Source organism: Lemur catta, chromosome 7 (genome assembly GCF_020740605.2).
Source record: "Lemur catta isolate mLemCat1 chromosome 7, mLemCat1.pri, whole genome shotgun sequence".
In the NCBI taxonomy this organism is placed as follows: domain Eukaryota; kingdom Metazoa; phylum Chordata; class Mammalia; order Primates; family Lemuridae; genus Lemur; species Lemur catta.
The window spans coordinates 47,591,332-47,606,315 of NC_059134.1; the positions used below are offsets into that span (position 1 = coordinate 47,591,332).

The window sequence follows — 14,984 nt, forward strand, 5'->3', positions numbered from 1 at the left end:
GCTTTCGGCCTATAAAGTAATTACACTCCCTCCCAATTTCTGTATCCTGACACCCATCATTTAGCCTGGCAAACAAAGAACTCACAACTTACCTGTACCCACCTGTCTTGGAAAACATTAGGAAGTTTGTAAATAATAAATACAATATCGTGTCACATGCATGTCACACATGCAACAGGAACTACTCGGGTAGAACATTTTTCCTAGCTCTTCTGCTGGGTTCAACGTAATATCTACTTTAATTCCTAGACCTAGACACTTCTCTCCTGTGCTTGCACATATACACCCTACATTTGTGTGATCGATCTCCTCTCTCTTCCTAAACATGCCACTATTTAGATTAGTTCCTGTTTTTGACTACTTGTCTAAATTATGAATGCCACTTTGAATTTGAATTTTATATTCCAGGGCCCTAGTTTTCCATCAAGATTGGTATATCAAGACTCTTTTTTTTTTTTTTTTTTTGGTCAGGTAAGAAAAACGGCTAACCTAAAATATAAAGCCATATACACCATTTGGTTTCTCTTGTGCAGGGATAAATGTGACTTGAAATGCCAGGCTATTTTCTCTGCCTACAAAGTAGCTTAACTCTTTCATCAAAGGAAATAATTCTATAGTCCACAAGATAACCAGAAGCCCAGAATACCTCCAAGAAACTTCCAGAAAGTTGATCACCCATTCCTTTGTGCTAACTTTGTACTTCAAGCATCTTCTGATGCACTGTTATGCATTTATTTTCATCACAATTTCTCCTGCTGGCATGAAGGCTCCTGATGTTGACAGTTGTCATGTTCATGTCGAGTGTTTGCTATTATGACTACAGTGCATTTGCTAGAATAAATAAGTCAAAGTTTACACTGTACTGATGGTCAATAGCAATAACCTTGTAACTTCATTGTGGCTATTTTGTGAGTTTCTTTCTTTTTGACTATTGCAATATGGTTGGAGCACTGGAGAGTTAAATCATCTTTTAAAAACCCCAATTTTTTACAGATACAAGTGTTTCCAACATACTTCCATGATATATTAACAACTTTCACCTGGGTATTTTGAGATCCACAAGTCTACATTTGAAGAGTTGATCAATAAGCACCAAATTTTCTTCTTCCAGTTCTTGAATAACACTTTCTAATTCTTCAACTTCCTTCCTGTGAATTTCAATCTGTTCTCAGAAGAAGAGAATGGAGATGTTGGTACTTACTGACTTAGGTCTATTAAGTCTTCTACAATAAATTCAACTTCTAAAAATGCATTTGCCTGAGGGTAAGATCTATCATGTATTATTTATTCCTGGGTTTGCTTTGTCCTTCTTCTCTAAGAAGGAACAGATGGGACTCTTTTCTAGATCATCAGCAGAACTTGTCTGCATGATTAGGCAGTTATTACAGAATAGCAGGAGGCGTCCTTTTCTACTCTTCAGAAACACTGCTGGACCTAAATAAGAAAACGTGGTTAATTAATTTAGCGATATGGTATATTAGTAGCTAAAGGAGGACCTATCTATGTGTAATTATAAATAATACAATTAAAACTAATAACACTGGGGAAATGCTATTTTTTTTAACATGTTTAAAAAAAGACGCACAGGTCTAATAGTCCTTTCTATCAGCCTCTACAATATAATTATGTTCTCTCTGAGTGCTAGGTAGTTCTGAGAACTGCCAGGTAGATGAACTATTATTTGTTCATTCGTTCATTTAATTGTTTTGTATGCCTACTGTGTGCCAGAAACTATAGTACACTTTGGGAACAAAGGATCAACAAAATACAGTAATCTTCAAGGATCTCATAGCCTAGTGGCAAAGATGGTGATGAAAACAGAAAACAATGTTATAAAAACTATAATGGAAGCTGTCCAGGTGCTGCAGGAGGAGAGAGAAGTTCACCTTATTTCTGTTAAGTATCAAGGGATAAGGGAGAATTCATAGAAGAGATGACACCTATTCTGGATCTTGAAAGCTGAGTAGGAATTCCCTAGGAAGACACGAGAGGGTGCAATCTAGGCAGAAGGAACCATGTGTGCAAAGGCACAATTGTTTTGATGTGAATAGATAACAAAGTGAGAGTGGGGATAAGTAGAAGAGGAACTGGATAATTAGGGAAGAGCCAAATAATGCTAGAGAGTCTGGTTTGTATCCTGTAGGTGACGGAAGGTCACTGATAGACATAGCAGACTTAGTTAATGTTTACTGAAGAAATATGGCTAACTCTGCCACATCAACTGGACCTGCAAAAAAAATAAAAAAGAAATATAACTAACTCAAATATAAACAAACTTGCTGGTTCTGTTCAGAGTTTTTATCAGTTATTAAAGAGTGTATTTTGATAACTTTTATCTAAAGAAGGCTTGGTAGTGGGAAGAATATATAGAAGCATGTTACCAGACAGAACCCTCAACCCACCTCTGCCATCCACAGCAGCGTGAGCTATGTAGGCGTTGGATCAGGAGGTGCTCATAGGGAGAAAGGAGGACAAGAGAAGAATTAGAAGTAAGAATATAAAATAGAAAGTGGTAGGCTGGGGAGAACAATAGAAAGATAAACTGGAGGAAGTAATAGGAGTCTCCAGGGATTATGATGAAACAAAAAAGACACAGGGATCTAGATTTAATAACCCCTTGTCAGGAGTTGCCAAGAGTGTAGCTGAGTGTCAGTGAGATGAGTACTTAGGAGATGACTAACATTTTCTGCCTTGTCGTTGAGATTTAATTGTATTTTAGAATTTTGAAGCATTCAGTATTATTACCACACATATATCTCTATCACATAGTCATTTATTAAATGCATGAATTCTTATTATAGGCAAGATTCTGAGCTAGATGTAGAAGGATACAAGGGTGACTAAGGCATGGCTTCTTCCCCCAAGAGAATTTACAATCCAGTGAACAAAAACACAAATAATTACAATATAAAGCAGTACCAGTGTCATAGAAAAGGCTCAAATACTGCTGGTGGCTTAGACTTAGAAAGAAAAACATATATTATTTACCTGCCTCGAACAATTTAGCAAGACCATTTAAGTCCATAATACTAAATCACAAAGCTAGGATTTGGTGTTTTAGGACCTCATATGTTGAGACATAATTAACCCGATTACAAGCTTGAATGCCTTAAGGAAAAGTTTATGATTTTCAAATGTCAAAGGATGAGAAAGAAATTATAGTTAGAGGTTGTAAACAGAAAGAATTAATAGAACATTTGGAAAATGTTGGACCTACGGGCTTGGCATGCTTGGGAGGCAGCATGCACAGTTCTTGGTCTCTTTCCAAAGCTGGAAATGGGGGCGCTTTTGGGGAGTTACATCAAATCTTTCAGGCTAATGATATCCTATGACATCACCTACCCCTTTAGAGTACTAAGCTATATTCTCCTCAATTGCTATCTCCCTGGAAGCCTTTTGAAATGTTAGGGGAAATAAAAACTAGTTCTTTTTCATAACCATATAAATACTTTTGGCTTTCTGGGGTAAGAAAGAGAAAAGGAGGAAAAAGTGGAAAATAACATGACTTCCCTGCCAAATATCCAAAAAATGCACCAAGAAATTGTGAAAGATAATTTAATTAAAACTATTAGAGGTCAGGGATCTCTGTATGTTCTTATATACATGTTCCTGAAATTTTCTCCTGGAAGATCCAGATTAATTTATGCCTCCTCATACTTAAAACTCTGATTACTAACTTCTTTCAATCCCTTTGTCTAATTTCTCTGGCTTTCCATTTGTTAAGTTAGTCTAAATCATTTGGAAATTTCAATTTTCTTCATTGTCCTAAAAACAAATAAATAAAACTAAAAACTAAATAAAACTAGAGAATGAAAATCATGCAAGAGAATATCCCCAGAGATCTAAGTTTTGGTTATTGTTGTGAGATAAATGGAGAAAGATTTTCAGGAGTTCCATTATTAAATACCCTTTGTTACTCATTCTAAACCTTCCCCAAAGAGATTAATTGACGTACATTGTTTTGTTTCCAGGCAATTTTTAATTCTTGTGATAGTACTTATAACCATACCTAGTTTTAATTAATTTTGTGAATGAATTTAATAATGTTAAAATGAATACTTATTGAAATAAAGAGATATTGTTTATTGGATTTCTTTAAAATAATTTTGTCTTTATTACAAAGCTTGTTTTGCTTATGACTCAATTAAACTTATCATTTTTTGGTCGGGTGTGGTGGTTCATGCCTGTAATCTTAGGATCCTCCCGAGGCGGGAGGATCACTTGAGCTCAGGAGTTTGAGACCAGCCTGAGCAAGAGTGAGACCCCGTCTCTACTAAAAATAGAAAAATTAGCTAGGTGCACTGGTGTGTGCCTGAAGTCCCAGCTACTCAGGAGCCTGAGGCAGGAGGATATCTTGAGCCCAGGAGTGTGAAGTTGCTGTGAGCTAAGCTGACGCTATGGCACTCTAGCCTGGGCAACATAGTGAGACTCTGTCTCAAAAAAAAACAAAAAACAATAAACTTGTCATTTTTTTTTCTTCTGTTTCCATTGAACTATGAGAAGTAAAAAATAAAACAAAACAAAACATAATTTGTGGCTTCAGTAGGAAGAGTCAAGGCACCAAAACAGCCCTTCTTATCAAATGCAAATTTTTGTAGTCATTTTCGCTACCCCTAAAATCTATAGCATCTTATAAGATTAAGAGTAGAATTGTTAAATGATTATGCTTAGGATCATACTGTTGTATTTATTAAAAGTATAAGAACTAAATTTCTCCCTAATATTCTTTAACTATTGAGCTTACCTTGAGCTTTTTCAATTGTTAATACCTTTTTTTTTAAAACTGGGGATTAAAAAAAAAAAACAAAATAAATTGGGGATTCATCCTGATTAGTTTTGGGGGATAGTATGAACTCCTATTCACCATGACTTTATAAAGGCAATTTAAAGATAATTGTCAGTTATCATAGAAAGCATAAGAATTTTCAAATTCCTTGTTTCCTAGACTTACTAACTGTGCTTGGTCAAATTGGGAGCAAGGGAAGGAAAGAGGAGAAGCTGACAGTGACATTTTTATCTTGGGTTTCTGGGCAGGTGGTGAAAAAGGAAATGTAGGAGGAGAAAATTTAAGGAAAAATTTAATGAGTTCTGTTTTAGGTATGTTGAGTTTGAAGTGCCTCTGGGACATCCATGTGGAAATATTTGGCAGGCAAATAAAAATGTAGGTCCAGAGCCGAGGACACGTACAAGTTAGTGCTGAAGATGTACATAAGAATAACTTGTTAACAAGAGCTGCATGTAGTTGGAGTGAGTTCTCTCAAAAAGCAGTGACTTTTGTTTCACAGATGGCATGCCAGCACAGGTTGGGTGGCTACTTGTCTGAACATAAAGCGAATGTCTAGTAGAATGGTGGTTGGGCTAGACAAGCTTAAGGTACTGCTGTCCTCAGTAACCAGAAACACTGAGGCTGCTAAGAAATAAAGTTCACCAACTGTCTATTACCTACTAGATACAGTCCAAACTTCCCTGCATGGCACACAAAGTGGGCCTGACCTACTTCTCCGGGAGACCCTTTCATGCTCCCTGGCACCTCTGAACTGATTGGAGAGTCAGTCATGGAAAGGTTTTAAGCAGCTGATTGACATGAGCAGGTTCATGTTTTAGAAAGATGACTCCGAGGCAGTGTGAAGGAGATACGGGAAGTTTCCAGTTTGCAGGGAGGAAAACCAGATATGACTAATTAAAAGATCTAGGTGAGAGATAATGAGGCCTGAACTAGGACAAAGGCAAAGAAGTTAAGGAGAGGTGGTCAAAAGGAGAGGTGGTCAAAAGTAGAAGTGATGGGACTTAGAGGCCTTCTGGATGTGAGAAGTGACAAGGACATTTCTCTAAATACAGTTGACCCTTGAACGCATAGGTTTGAACTTCGAGGATCCACTTATACACAGATTTTTTTCAACCAAATGATAATTCAAAGTGCAGTATTCGCAGGATGCAAAACCTGTATATGTGGAGGGCCAAATTTTTGTATATTTGGGTTCAGCAGGGCAGACTGAAGAACTTGAATATGCACAGATTTTTGTATGGGGGCGTGTCCTGGATCCAATCCCCCAAGTATACTGAGGGACAACTTTCTGATTTGGGTGACTGTATATTGGTGGGATCCTTAATTGGGACAGATAGCATAGGAGAGTAGGCAGTTTTGAGAAAAGGGGAAGATGAAGTCAATTTAGGAGTTTTGAGATGTCTGTGGTTGTGTGGTGCATTTAGGTGGAGTTGCACAACTGGTTGTTAAATATGTGGGTTTGGATCCCAGAAGTGAGATCTGTTTCAATCTGGACAGGATGCTTTTTAGGCTTGCAACAAAATTATCATCTTTAGACATTTCTTTCCTAGTACATTGGGAAGTACACTGTTTTCTGTGTGAAGTGAAACTGTAAAATAAGACCCAAGCTCTCCAGATGAGATAGACTCCTTGTGCCTAACGGAGATGCTCTAAATTTTTCTTTTTTTTTTTTTTTGAGATAGGGTCTGCAATGTCGCCCAGGCTGGAATGCAGTTATGTGATCATAGTTCACTGATCGCTTCGTGCTACAGCTAATTTAAAAAAAATTTTTTTGTAGAGATGGGGGTCTCGCTATGTTGCCCAGGTTGGTCTTGAACTCATGGTCTCAAGTGATCCTCCCATATCAGCCTTCCAAAGCACTGGGATTACAGACATGAGACACCATGCTGAACCAGAGATGCTCTAAATTTAAAGGAAGAACCAGGCAGCCATAGCAGGATGAGAAAAAATGGTTCTAGGTTCTTGTAAAAAGCAGCTCTTGATAAACATGCTGCTTTACAACCCTGAGCCAGAACAGATCCTGTAACCACGGCCAACATAAACTGCGGCTGGAACTCCTAGCCCTCACCAGCCGTCTGAAAGAAATATGTGAAAAAGACTTTTGGTTTGGGACTAGGAAACCACCCAATCAGGACTCAACTATTTTGACCAATCAGAATGGAACAAATTTGAATCCTTCACTTGCATAAACGGACCTGATTGAAAACCTGAGTGAGAATTTTTCCCTATTTAAGCCAGACATCTCCTTTGTTCTTTAGACAACACTCTTTCACTTGTTTTGAAGGTTGTGGCTTCCCAATTTGGAGAATTTTTTTTTTTTTTAATAGGAAATAAAGCTTTTCCTTTTTCCTCTGAAGATCTCGTGGTCTTTTATTAACACCTGTTGTTCTCTTACTCGGTTCACTTTCTTGTTTTGCAAAAGTGCATTGTTCAGTAAATTTTCCTGAAAAAAATTGACAATTAACTATTTTGAGCCTTTGCTTTTCCTAAAATAGTTTTATTTTGTCCTTAATCTAGTTTAGCTGAGTATAGAATTCAAAGTTGAAAATAATTTTCCATCTGAATTTTGCTATTGAAAAATTGAAAACCAATTGGCTCTTATTCTTTTGCAGTTAACTTACCACAACCACCAACTTTTGCCAGAAACTTTTAAGACTTTCCTTTTGTTCTTAAGTGTTCTAAAAACTCATGTCCTTTTAGTGTCCAGAAATTCAGAAATTTTCCTTATTTCATTGATGATTTCCTTCCCTCTATTTTCCCAATTTTTTCTTTCTGGAATTACTATGTATTAGTTGGATATTGTACATCTTACATTAGTACTCTATATCTCTTCTTTTTCTTTTTCTTTTTTTGTACTGTGGTATTCCCTCCCTGTTCTGAAAGAGTGTTCTCTGTTTCCTATTTGGTATTTGATTTCTGTCTTGAAGCATCTTGTTTTATAAATAAAATGCCTTCTCAGATATTTTTGATTATATTAATAGGAGACCTTTTCAGTCCCCTGAATTTTCTCTGTTTCTTCCAGGAACAGGTTTTGTTGTTATTGTTTGCTTTTTATTTTGTTGTTAGGTCACCTGGTCTTTCTTTTCTGTTGTGCCTATTGTATTTATATGCCTCGTGATCCTTGGCTGTCTATTCGTATTTAAGAAAGGTCTGGAGAATGGTATGGATTTTCTGTACCGCTGTGTTTTCATGCCAAGTTTTTCCTCTGAATGGAAATGTGGACCAGAGACTCTATGTAGTACGGCAGGGCAGGTGCACTGGCAAACTCCATTTTAGGATGAGAAAGCAGGAGTAGGATATTAGGTTGTGACTTCCTAAATGCCAAGATAGGAAGGATTTTCTGTGGGGCACAGAAATATCTAATGTCTAAAGAAACCTTAGCTTTTATCAGATAATTTGTTCTATGTTCTTAGAGGACGGCCATCAGGTTTTTAATCTAAGAGTAAACACACTTGTGTTGTATGTGAGGGAAATGGTAGAGGGTAATGGGAGATGCTTACTGATGCAGATGTTCCTTATTCAGACCATCAAGTAACCCCCTTGTTTTCTGCTGCAGTTCCCATTCCTACCATCTATAGCTCACGCAGACTCTCAGAAGAGAATCTTCCGGGTTTCAGAAACAGAACAAGTTTTGCACATCCTCTCTAGCACTCTTGTAACATCTGGACCAAATATCTGCTCATTTTATTCAGCAACATGCTCTCACATTTGCTTTTTGTATTCCAGAAAATTGTTGAAATCTCACCTGCCAGTTAACTCCTCCTGTTCTCTTTGTGAATAGGTTCCTTTTTGTACTTCTATAATTTTATTTCAGTGGGCCCTCAGGAGACAGACGATGCAGTCTGCTGTCTTGAATTACAACATAAACAATTCACAAAGGTTTTAAACATAACTGCTTCCTTCACCCAGGATCTGAACTATTTATTTGATTCATTCCTTCAGGGAGTATACTATATTCACTGACATTCATTCATCCAGTAACTAATGAGCACTGATTATTTCTCAGGTGTCATGGATATATAGTTGAAAAGACATAGCCTGCTCTGTGTGTTAAGGAGACAGGTGCATAAACAGACAATTTCAACATATTTTAGCAAGAGTTACAACAAAGCAAGAGAACACTGAGGAAGGAGCATCCAAGACTTCCTGGGGGAGTTACACATTGATTCACAAGGAAATTGATAATGAAAGTCCATGCCTGAAGGAAGAGTTGGTGTTTTTCAGGCAAATGAGAGTAAGGAGGTAATGGAGGTAAGGGCAGAGGGACCAGCATGTACAAGGCAAGGAAAACAGGGCAGTACCTGATGATAAAGAATGATCTGGCTCAGAATGTCAATATTGCGGATATTGAGAGACCCTACTCCTAGAAGTCCTCATGTGACCATATCCTGCAAGAGCAGTACTGTAGCACTGCTTTAGGGAGGTGGGTAGACAGCTGAGTCTAAGGCAGCACACCTGGGTCCAGCAGTTCCTGTCTGCTCTTGAGAAGGAGGTGTGAAGAGCACCTAAGGATCGGCTGGAGTGAGATATAGAGGCTGCAGTGGGCAGAGACACGTCGACCACAGGCAAATGCTGTAAGTGTGGGTTTGGGATTAGCTCCAACACAATATCCAAAAGGCCAAAGCATTTCAGAAGTTGCGAATGCAGGGAGCAGAGCAAAGCACTCTCTCCACAGCAGAAAGGCAGAGGGCACAAGGATCCAAAGAAAACCCCATGGATCTGAACCCTCTTTAGCAACACACCCACAAAAGGCCATGGAAGCCCCTCTTCCCTTATGTCAAGCGTCCATCTTGGAGACGAGCAGGGGAGGAAAGAACATCTAAAAGACTGAACCCTTATCCAAAGGACACCATGTCACTTCAAAACAGGAATTTAAATCAGCAGAGAATGAAGTTAGAATGATCCTTTGGCCTTGCCCTATCAACCAGGAGGAAGCAGGCTAATGAGAAAGACCAAATCAGTTTCAGAACCTAAACTTTGCACATGTGAGTATATTGTGTGAATTGTAAACCCTCAAATTATTTCTGGTTATTATTGAGATTATTTCTGGTATTTGCTGAGTAATGGCTTTTATTAAGAGTAGGATTCCACTTGAATTTCATTATATCTCAGTCATAGTTCCATGCATTTCCCGTGGCTTCAGTTCATAATTCAAAGTCATTTCTAGCTCAAAAAAATGAGAAGAAATTCTTGGTTTTGGCAAATTCCACTTACCTCTTTTTTTAGCCAATCATTCTCCCAGATCTCTCGATAACTGTTCTTGTCAATGAGCTTTACAGTGTTCTAAACAAAAGTTTCTGTATTAAGGCAAGTTGCCACATGGTAATTCACAATTTTAGCAATGGTGATGCACAATAAGTTTATCTGATCACTCATTTTAAATTATGTTTTGGAAATTATTTGAAAACATACCCAAGAATTTTTTATTCAGTTGTTCATTCTTTACTACCACATTGTATTGTTTTTTGCTGATTTACACAAATACAGGTGATTTGGATGATTGACTGTATTTCTCTGTGAGATGCTTTCATATGAATACCATATTACAAATTCAATATTCAGTAACTGAAGGACACAATCAAAAAAAGAGAAATTAAGAAACAATATTCCAGATCATAAACATGGACAGAAATTATTTAAAAGCATGTTAAGGGTAAATTTATCTGTTAAAGTCTTTAGAGTTGAAAAATTTGCAATAAAAATTTTTCTCTAAATCATGCTTATTGAGGGGGCCTATATTTCCTAGGAACCAGGAACTTTAATACTCCAGCTACGACTAATAATTCCAGTTTTTTCCAACATAGAATTTCATGTGAACAAAAGCAAAAAGTAGCTCCCACCTGAAGTTAGTTAGCTAATGGCTTAATTGGCTAACTGGAATTTGCTAACAGTGTCTTCAAACTTGGCTAAACATCAGAATCTCCTGGAAGCTTTGAAAAATCCAGAAGCCCAGGCAGTATCCCAGGGCAATACATTAGCTTCTCTATAGGATGGGTGGAACCCATGTACCATCTGGCTTAAAAAAAAAAAAAAATTTCTCAGGTGACTCCAATGTGCAGCTAAGGTTGCACAGCACTAGATCACAGCAAGTTGAACTGTGTGCTAAAATAGCCAGCTAAAAAGAGGAAAATTCATTCAGGCATGTGAGCGTTTGGCATTATGTAGAAAAAAGAAAACGTATAGTGTAGTGATTGTGAGCAACGATATGAAGGAGATCTCCTTAATTTAATCTTGATTTTCTCGGTTGCTCTGGGCAAGTCACAAAATTTCTCTGTGTTTCAGCATCCTCATTAACAAGTCCTTACTCTTTATTGGATTGCTGAGAGACGTAAATGCAAAATGCTTGGAAGAGTACTTGGAACAGTCCTCATGATATATGCTTGAAATCTTATGCTTATTTGATCTACATGTGCATTTTTAATCATCTTAACGATGGTCAGATCACTTTAATGGTTGATTTCGCCATTTAGTTAGATTCTGTTGCAAAGTGGCTGAATTGCATGGGCAGACAAATCATTGATCAGTTGTCCATAATCCTCTGTATTTGTGTAAATTAGTGGAAATAATTCAGTAAGAGAGTGACACTGACAGAATAACTGAACCCACAGGGATTCAACAAACAATAGCAACGGATATCCAGTAAAGAACTTTTTAAAAGAAAGACCAGATTTTTATGATTCTGAAAAAATGATATCCCAGATGAATAGACAATCTTGGTAGGGATCTCACTGATTTTGAAGATAGTTTGGAGACAGGATTGTGAAAAAAAAAAAAAGTCAGATATTTTGTGTAAAACAAAGGGATTAGAGAACATATAACATTGGAAATTATACCTCAAAAAATGTTTTATAGCCCCAATTTTTAAAGCACCAGCAATATATTGTATACTCTCTAAGGTTTATGTATGTAAGAAAGTACTTTTTAGACAAATTATGTTTCATTCTATAATTCATCCAAAACTTTTACTTAAATATTTTGTTATAGCCATTTTACAAGGTTGAGCATCCCAAATCCAAAACTCTGAGATTCAAAATGCTCCAAAGAGTATTTTCTTAGAGCATCATGTTGGCACTCAAAAAGTTTTAGATTTTGAAGCATTTCAGATTTTGGATGCTCAACCAGTATAATGCAAATATTCCAAAATCTGAAAAAATCTGAAATCTGAAACACATTTCAGATAAGGGATACTTGATCTGTATTATACTTAAGAAGTAACTGAATACTAGTTCACTGAGCTCATTAGTGTTCCTTAGGCAACACTATGCCATTTAAATCATCTCATTCAGTCCTCACACTATCTCTAAGGTAAATAGTATTGTTGTCCTCACTTTATAGATTAGGAAACAGAAGCACAGAAAAGTTAAGTAAAAAAATTAGCTGTATAGTCAGTAAGTGAAAGAACTGTGATTTAAACTCAAACTGCCTACCTTCAGAACCCAAGATCTTAACCACTATAATCTATCCAACAAAAAAATTGGGGGACATTTTTTTTTAAGAAAATTGAAATATACCTGTGTGGCCCATTCCTTCTTTTGGTCCAGTTGCAACAAAGTTTCTCCAATTATTTTCTTTCTAGCATCTTCCAGAGTGATTTTATACTGTTCTTTAAAAAGAAAATTAGAAGCCTTAACAAGGCTTATCCTGGGTAAAACTATGATGTTAGTAAACTTGATCTTCCATGATCACCTCTCCTGTCCACCCATTTTTGTCTGAATTTTCAAGGTATATTTTTACTGAAGCATCTAGTCCCTCCAATTGTAAGAAACGCTCTAATAATTTACTGACACCTTAACATGAATTAGTTTAAGATCTCTCTCCCAAGAATGTTTGAATTTTCAAAGGACTGTCTCTTCAAGGGAGAATTTCAAACACTTCAGTTTTATGTGCGACAGTCTATCCTTCATATTATACAACTTATGATTCTACAACAGAAATATAAAGAAGATTTTATTGCTTGCTTGAGTAGCATCCTATACATCTGACTCCATCTAACTAGATTTCCACTATATTTAGCATGTGTTTCCCGGGGCAGGAAAGGCAGAATGAGAGGAGAGTGAGGAGGGAGTAAGGGGCCTGACAATGTCAGTAGACCTGGTTCTAATCTAGACTCATAGCAAGAAAGGAAGACAGGGATGAAGTGCAAGATTCTCTATCCTCTCCAGAGTCCCTTTCCCTTTCCCTTCCCTTTCCCTTTCCTTTCCTTTCCTTTCCTTCTTTTTTTTTTTTTTTTTTTTTTTTTGAGATAAGGTCTCAATCTGTTTCCCAGGCTGCAGTGCAGGGGCGTCATCATAGCTCACTGCAACCTCCAACTCCTGGGCTCAAGGGACCCTCCTGCCTCAACCTCTTGAGTAGCTGGGACTACTGGCACATGCCACTATGCCAGGCTAATTTTTCTATTTTTAGTAGAGATGGGTTCTTGCTCTTGCTCAGGCTGGTCTTAATCTCCTGGCCTGAAGTGATCCTCTGGCCTCGGCTTCCCAGAGTGCTAGGATTACAGGCATGAGCCACGGCGCCCAGGCCTTCTCCAGCTCTTCGTAAGCTCATAAATGTTACTATTGAGACCGCAAAGAATCATACAATTTTAGGCCTTTAAAGATGCTTAGAGATCATACAATCAACACCTTTTTTTAAGGAACACGAAGCACTGTGACAGTGAGGCTGCTTAAGAGAGTGGAGACAAATAAAGCTGGATAAATGAGTCCAGTTTGCTCATTGTTTTTTTCAACAAATAATTATCACGCTGTTCCTATATACCAGACACTATTGAAGATGCTGGGAATATTGCGGATTAAGACAGACAAAACCTCTGTCCGTGTGATACTTACATTCTAATGGGTAAGCTAACCCATAAATAAGTAAACAAGTAAATAAATAATATTTCAGGTGGTGATGTAAGTGATGAAGAAAAACTAAAATTCTCTAAATTTCTCTAAAAACTAAATTTCTCAGAGAAAGCATTTTTGAGGAGACAACATTTGAGGAGAGACTGAAGGAAGTAAGGTAGTCAACAATGTGAAATACGAGGAAAATGTGCTATTCTAAACAAGATAATCTGTGAAGAATCAGAGTTAGTTGTGTCTTATTATAACATCTAAACACATGTCCCCAATAGTTACGTGTCCCCAATAGTTGTACTTTATTTATAACATATGCAGGACAATTATTTGGAAATCAGAAACTATTAATATTATCACATATAAATGATGTTGAAAATCATGGTTGCTAGATTTCTTCCCATCCACAGAGGCCCATTTAACTTATTCTGTAACCAAACAACAGTATTGTCCTAACAGTGCTGTAGAACCTAACTTCCATTTAGAACATTGTTTCACAGGGAAAATTTTCTTCACAGACCAAGGCAGCCAAAGCAGAACTCTCAGAGATCCTGTGCTGCAGGGAAGGAGATCTGCAGGCCTCGTCTTTCAATAGACCAGGAGCCAAACTTGAGGTGGCAGCTGCTGGAATCAGAGGCCCAGAGAGCTGGACAAGAGTTATTCAGCCTCATCTGTGCTTTGTACTGGCATAACTGTTTCCCCTACTCGATGAAGACTCTGAGAGCAGTAAGTCAAAACTTCTCTTCCATATCTTTCTATTCCTGTATCCCTGGGACACAATAGATATTGAAAAATATTTTGAAGAAAATTAAATTTGGCAAACTAAGTCTTTGGTGGACAGTGACCTGAGGCTTCATCATCAGGGTAGCAATCAGCAAATGTTGGCTCTTCAGTGGCAACTTTGGTGGAGACGGGATGGGGGAGTAAAAAGAGAGAAGAGGAGAGTTCTCCCAAGTTGTGGCGTGGCCAGAAAAGGGGGTCAGGAGAGGGCAGTTTCTGCCTCTATTAATAGAGCTGGACAAAGGTGTCTGAGGCAGTGGTTCATAAATAAGAGTTCAATAGGTTTTGAGAGCTAGTCTAACTTGACATCTGGAAAATAAGAAACAGAAGTTTTTATTATTCTAACCTACATATTCTTATCTATATAACCTGTGTTTTTCTTACTCTCATTTGAAGTAATCTCTTGAATATTTTAATCATTCCAATCTCATTTCTGATGAAATGTCTTTTTCAATTCAGGACCTAGCCCATCAGGTTAATGCTAACTTTATTTGAAACTTCTACCCTATAAAACACAACAATGAATCTAAAAGTTGCAGTGGATCAGGAGTTTAGCTATAATGGATTTTACATTCTTAGCATCT

General features: G+C 37.4%; 1 protein-coding gene across 1 annotated transcript in view; it reads right to left on the reverse strand.

Annotated features, from left to right (window-relative positions):
• The window catches only part of CCDC83 (coiled-coil domain containing 83), a 50,886-nt gene that overhangs the window by 9,801 nt on the left and 26,101 nt on the right, over positions 1–14,984 (reverse strand). The window contains exons 6-8 of the mRNA XM_045557207.1: positions 12,298–12,389; positions 10,001–10,069; positions 1,041–1,162 (exon numbers count right to left, since the gene is read on the reverse strand). Coding sequence (XP_045413163.1) covers positions 1,041–1,162; positions 10,001–10,069; positions 12,298–12,389 — 283 coding nt within the window. The remainder of the gene's footprint in view (positions 1–1,040; positions 1,163–10,000; positions 10,070–12,297; positions 12,390–14,984) is intronic.